This window comes from Suricata suricatta, chromosome 7 (genome assembly GCF_006229205.1).
Source record: "Suricata suricatta isolate VVHF042 chromosome 7, meerkat_22Aug2017_6uvM2_HiC, whole genome shotgun sequence".
Taxonomy (NCBI): domain Eukaryota; kingdom Metazoa; phylum Chordata; class Mammalia; order Carnivora; family Herpestidae; genus Suricata; species Suricata suricatta.
This window is the reverse complement of record NC_043706.1, coordinates 138,396,955-138,403,089: the sequence shown is the minus strand read 5'-3', so window position 1 is coordinate 138,403,089 and position 6,135 is coordinate 138,396,955. Positions and strand designations below refer to the sequence as shown.

Genomic DNA, 6,135 nt, shown 5'->3' with positions numbered 1-6,135 from the left:
TGCAAATCACACATAAATGCAGGTGGGATAAAATCGTGGGCCTCAGATAAAATTTCCAGTAATGAGACCCTACAAAGTCTGTCAATACTCCATGTCCAACAACTTAAATGGGACTAAAGATGGTGACTCAAAAAGGGGGTCCAGTGATGAGGGGGCCACCGATGGCAAACAGTCAACAAGTCTGAACTGTTTCAGGAAGTGTGACGGTAAAACATAGAACAACTACTTAAAATCAAGGACTGTTTTGTTATTTTACACTATTATTCTACATATATTATTCTAAATATATGTGTAGTTAATTTTAATAAATACTAGACTGAATATTTGATAACTTTATCTGCATTCTTTTTTAAAAATTTTTTAGGATTTATTTAAAAAAATTTTTAGTGTTTATTTACTTATGAGAGAGAGAGAAAGACAGAGTACGAGCAAGGGAGAGGCAGAGAAAAAAGGAGACAGAATCTGAAGCAGGTTCCAGGTTCTGAGCTGTCAGCACAGAGCCTGATGTGGGGCTTGAACTCACAAACTGTGAGATCATGACCTGAGCTGAAACAGAACACTCAAATGACAGAGCTGCCCAGGCACCCCTAACGTTTATTCATTTTTTAAGAGTCAGAAAAACAGAGCACAAGTGGGGAAGGGGCAGAGAGAGAGGGAAACACAGAACCGAAGCAGGATCCAGGCTCTGAGCTGTCAGCACAGAACCCGACACAGGGCTCAGCTTCACGAACTGTGAGATCGTGACCTGAGCCAAAGTCAGATGCTCAACTGACTAAATTACCCAGGTGTCCTGACCTTGTCTGCATTCTTAAATCAAGCCAGTAAGTATAAAAAACTGTTTCTAATTATTGCATTGATATAAATTATGAGAAAGTCTTTCTACTGGGATGAGTACAGCCAGCAAAGCCTAAAATATTTATCATCTGGACCATTAAGATAAAGTCTGTTTTAGAGAAAAGCAGGAAAGGCAAAACATTCCAGTGATAGCATCTCATTTACCTTAACAAACTGCTTTGACTTCAGAACGTCCAGAAGGTCTCTGACTGGGGCTGAGAGCAGGAACTCGGCTGCTATTTCCAGGTCCTGGGATCACAGTTACAAAGAAAGATCTTTAGGGTTAGCTTAAAAAAAAAAAAAAAAAAAGGTAAAGGGAACATTTTAAACAGTCAGTCAGGATTGTTAACTCACCTTTCTTAACATTTTGGCAAATCCGAGGGCCTTAGAGGCTCTTTCTCGGGCTTCGTGAAAGAGCTCCTTCAGCGCCCGACTGACCTCGATCACAGACCTCCTGCAAAGTCAGGGCAACCCAGTTAGAGCGAGAGCGTGTGTCCGGAAATAGCAACAAAGATGAAGTGAGGTCCAAATCACAGTAACAAAAACTGAAAACTGGATGAATGGGAGCGAGCAATTATTGAAAATGTATCTGAAATACTTAGAAGCTCACTCTCTTGTAGTTTTCTAGAAGATACTTGTATTTTTTTAAATAAGCAAGGCACATACAATAACCTTCAAATAACAGTAAGCTCAATTTTCTTAAGATTTCATTATAATAACTTCTTAGAGTTTGAGTTAAAATTCCTATCAGTTGACTCCCTGCTCAGAATCTCACTAGAAAGGAGCGTACACAGTGGCGGGCTGGTAAATATTTAACGCCCGGCCCTGCTCAAGTTCCTGTCTTACACGGTGTCTGGTGATTCTGTGGTGTAAATGCTCCCCTCCTTGCTGACTCCAACCTCCCAGCGTGACAGCACTGAGCGATGACTGGGGGAGAGGTGTGCACGACCACACTTCGGCCCCCCAGAGCCAGGACCCGCCGGCACCCGAGCACGTGCCTGCACGCAAGCCAGCCCCAGTACTGGAGCGCGCACCGGCAGCCGAGCGCACAGGAGCGCACACCAGCACGCCAGCCAGCCCCAGTACCCGAGGGCACACCGGCACCTGAGTGCACATGAGCACGCACCAGCACCCAAGCCAGCCCCCGTACTGGAGCGCACACCGGCACCCGAGCCAGCCCTGGCGCCTGAGCGCGCACCGGCACCCGAGCCCACTTTTTAGATCTACAGCAAATAAGAACCAGAGAATCCTAAGGGCCCTTCACTAGTTCACCATCTTAGATCTCCAACTCCTCTGTTTATTCTGAGTCCACTGTTCCCTCCCAAACCCGCAGAAGCTTTTACAAACTGACTCCTCCTGATTCTCAACTATTAGTACTGTCCCAGGAAGGAACCTGCGTAAACACTTCTTTCTGTAACTCTGGCATGATGACCTCCCAGGTGTTCTGAAACCCAAAATGTGCTTCTCATCACGTTCTGGATGGAGAGAGAAAACATTTCAGCCCTGGAGAAGTCTGTTCCCCTTGAGCATTTCCTAAGGTCGAATCACGTATCACTAATAAATGGCCACAAAACAAACACATGGCTGACATACAATGTCACCAAAACAGCGCTCTAACACGGCCCGACCTGAACACTGCCTCACGGAATCAGAGGAAATGCAACAGATGCGCAAGCCATGGTTTCTCGGACATGGGTTTCAAGTTCAAGAGAAGGAATAAGCCACGCAGAAACAATGACAACACAAATGTCAACTAAACGCATTAACAGACTGCTACAGGATTTTAAAACACAGAAAGGAAGTTATTTGATTAGAGACATTCCAGGACACAGCGATTAATGCCCTCCACTCACTTTTAGTCAACTTACACTGTTTCTCAAAAGACACTATTTTCATTAGGCTAGTAAATCCCAGATTCACCTTCAAAGAAACATCACAGGGAATTCTAATGAAGAGAGCACGTGGAAAGATAAGACAGTCACAACCAGAAGTCCTGAGATCTCCTATGGAAATCCCTACAGTCCCACAGTCTGGTTTGAACAAGGTGCATTCTAGACTCATCACCAAGAGCAAGGGTCCGTGGAATATGGAAGGGGAGGGGGCAGGAGTGAGGCCACGACCTTATTTCATCTGAAGCGTTGCTGTCATCGGCACTGGTCCAGAACTCAGCACAGCTCTCCTGTAAGCCAACCTCGAGAAAACTCCCGGTGGACTTCAGCAGCATCCCCGCGATGTCACTAAGGGAACAAAAATACAAAAGTAAGCCACAGAAGAAAAAATGTCCTCGCTCTTCCTGATTCTCAAGTGAGAAGCTGAAAGGTTCAGCTACTGTTTTAAAAGTTTGAGAATCAACAGCAGTGAGAATTTCCTATTACTATAAAATCATGATTAATGTGAACAAGGGGAAATCTCAACTACGGCATGTATCAATCTTTGTTCTATTACCACAGTTTTATCATAAACCTTATAATCTTAAATTATACTCAGAGAAGCTATGTAATTATTACACAAATGTAATTTTCAACTTAAAAGTCTAAAATAGTATAAAATGGCCTCAAATACATATTGATGACCAGATGTTTTTTAAAAGCTTTGTCATCTAAATGACGGCGTAAGAAAACACAGTGAATTCCTTAAACGCAACTGTCCCTACGAATTTCCCTCACAAGCAGCGCTGCCCAGTCCGTCAACACGGAGCACTCCACACAGCTGGCGCTCCTCGCTGAGTACGTGATCTAGACACCAGGGTGCGATGTGAGCCCGAGTGTGTAAAACAAGCTGAATGAGTGAAGTGACGATCCAACAGCAGCTTACTGGCCTCTACGTTCAAAGAGAGGAGCTCCTACCCAGCGAGACAGAGCGGGCGGACCTACAAACAGTGTCGGGCACAGCACGACGAAGCGCCAGGGGACTTGTCCGGGCAGAGACCAAACCCCACCAGGGGCCTGCCGTGCACGCGTGGCCCGCCTGCGATGCAGCAGTGCGAGGGACAGGGCAGGAGGAGAGGGGCCCTGTCAGCAAGGGAACGGAGGCAGGGAAGGAAAGTCCAGGAGAACAATGAAGGTGATCGGAAGGCATGAAGATGTGGTAAGCATGAGGTCTGGCTGTGAAAAGAGATTGCACAATCTGAAAGGAGCAGGGGGTGGTGGAACGAGACCGAGAAAGTGAGCAGGGGCTGGGCTACAAAAGGCCTTGCATGTCCTGCTGAGAGCGCGACCTTCACTACTGGGCAGAGAGGCCCGCCTTCGAAAGTATCTGAGTGGGGGAGTGAGCTGATTACAGACTCGCTTTCAGAACAGTAGCGGAGGAGGAGGTCCAAGAAGGGTGTGCTCAACAACTACTGAGTCTCTGGTATGTGCTAAGCAGTGAACAGAACCGATAAAAACCACTCCAGTGAATAGAGGAAAACACAAGAAGTAAAATAAAAAAGGAAAATATGGAGTTCAGATACTGTTAAGGGCTATGGAAAGAAATAAGAGGAAAGGAAACCAAAGAAGTACTTGTGGGTAGGAATTTCCATTTTAAATATGGAAGAGGCGGCATTTAGACAAAGACCCAAAGGAAGCAGAAAATGGGTCATGACAACGGGGGGAAGAGCAGCGCAAGTAGAGGAACCACCAAGTGTAAAGGGCTGGAGGCAAGAGCATGTCCAGTCTGGGGAAAACAGCAAACAGTACCCGGTGGCTGTCCTGTAAGGCCAGAGGCCTCGCACGAGAAGGGGACAGAGAGGCAGTGAAAGATCAGGCATGTCTGGCCTTATGGGCCATGTTCCGGTGCTCTCGCTTTTACTGAAGAAGAAGGGGGGCCACTGGAGCCTCTGGAACAGAGGCGTTTTAACAAGATCAGTCTCACTGTGGGTTTGAACAAACCGAAGGGCGAAGAGCTGATGCAGGGTCTCCCTGGAGAGCACCCGCCATCACTCGAGCAGGAGGGGACTGCCTGGGAGGAGGGCGGAGGCGGAGGGGGTGCCGAAGTCCGGCGGTGGGGGGTCCCACGGGGGCTGCTGAAAGGCTCAGAGGGGGGTGTGAGGCCGAGGGAGGGGTCGGGGATCGCTCTGAGACTGATGGAACCTGGGGGGACAGCCCAGAAGGAAGACTGCCGCCGTGCGCGTCCAGAACTAGCCCAGCACGCATGTGGGCAGCTGCTCAGAACAAGGCACAGGAAGGTGACGTTCAGACACCATACAGACGGTGAAGGACAAGCAACAGACAAAAACAAGAACAAAAAAAACCCAACAGGAGGAAGTGAGGATGCGGTGAAATTACGTAACATGAATTTGTAGTGCAAATGAACAATAACCTTCAAAAAACATTTCTTCAACAAAGCTTGGCAGCCTGGAAACAGAAAATGCAAACAGAAGAAATTACAGGCAAAGCAGAATTACCAGAAATTAAGAGAAGGTGAGATGCTGACAAGGGCAGTGAACGCACTTTTCAAGAAGGCTGACTTCGGGAACTGCCCGAACAGGAAGGCAGGGCCTGCAGGGCTGGGGAGTTTGGAGAGAGTGAGCTGTTCACTCACAATCCAGGCAGAGAGGACATTCAGGGCAGGAGAGGGATTCTGGGGCCTGCGCAGGGGGCAGAGAGGACCCGAGTCGGGGGAGCTGGAGGAGAGCCGTGCGAGCTGCGGTCCTCACGGCCCCCACGACAGAGGGGAAGCTGGGCTGCCCATAGGAGGACTTCTGCGAGGGGACAGAGGGAACGACATGGCTGATGGGGCCAGTGAGAGGAGGCGGCAGCCACCCCAGCAGCCAAGGGGTCAGGAGCGGGGAGGGGACCCCCCGCAGAGGCCTTAGGCACTCAGCTCCCGGGGGAGGGATGTCCATTGCCAGAGCACTGGGAACCGTACTCCCGTCTGCCCTGCGCACGTGTCTAACCGTGCCCTTGCCAGGAGAGGCCGTGGTTAGCACGGTGCCCCCACCAGCGGGGAGAGACCCGAGCTGAGGTCCCCAGCGCCCTGCAGACACGGGCCACCTCCACGGGGCCGCTCGTGGCCTCGGGGCATTTCCACCAAGGCAGGGGTCTCACTTCGCACCTGGCATTCGGGTGGAGGTCTGGTTTAGGGGCCATCCTGTGCGCTGCAGGACGGTTAGCAGTGTCGCTGGCCTCTAATCAGGAGCACTGCCCAATCATTATAATCAAAACTGTTTCCGGATGGTGCCAAATGTCCCCACGGGGCAAGCCAACCCCCGCCGACAGCCAGCTCCCAGGACAACAAAACTCAGGAGAGAGGCACAGGCATGTGTGACTGCTCGTCACCCTCGTGTAACTGAGCAGCACACGTGTAACAGAGAAGGGGGGG

General features: G+C 49.6%; 1 protein-coding gene across 1 annotated transcript in view; it reads right to left on the bottom strand.

The window, feature by feature from the left end:
• The window catches only part of MAP3K4 (mitogen-activated protein kinase kinase kinase 4), a 77,563-nt gene that overhangs the window by 28,961 nt on the left and 42,467 nt on the right, over nucleotides 1–6,135 (bottom strand). The window contains exons 5-10 of the mRNA XM_029943266.1: nucleotides 5,755–5,868; nucleotides 5,356–5,515; nucleotides 3,488–3,569; nucleotides 2,955–3,071; nucleotides 1,189–1,288; nucleotides 1,000–1,083 (exon numbers count right to left, since the gene is read on the bottom strand). Coding sequence (XP_029799126.1) covers nucleotides 1,000–1,083; nucleotides 1,189–1,288; nucleotides 2,955–3,071; nucleotides 3,488–3,569; nucleotides 5,356–5,515; nucleotides 5,755–5,868 — 657 coding nt within the window. The remainder of the gene's footprint in view (nucleotides 1–999; nucleotides 1,084–1,188; nucleotides 1,289–2,954; nucleotides 3,072–3,487; nucleotides 3,570–5,355; nucleotides 5,516–5,754; nucleotides 5,869–6,135) is intronic.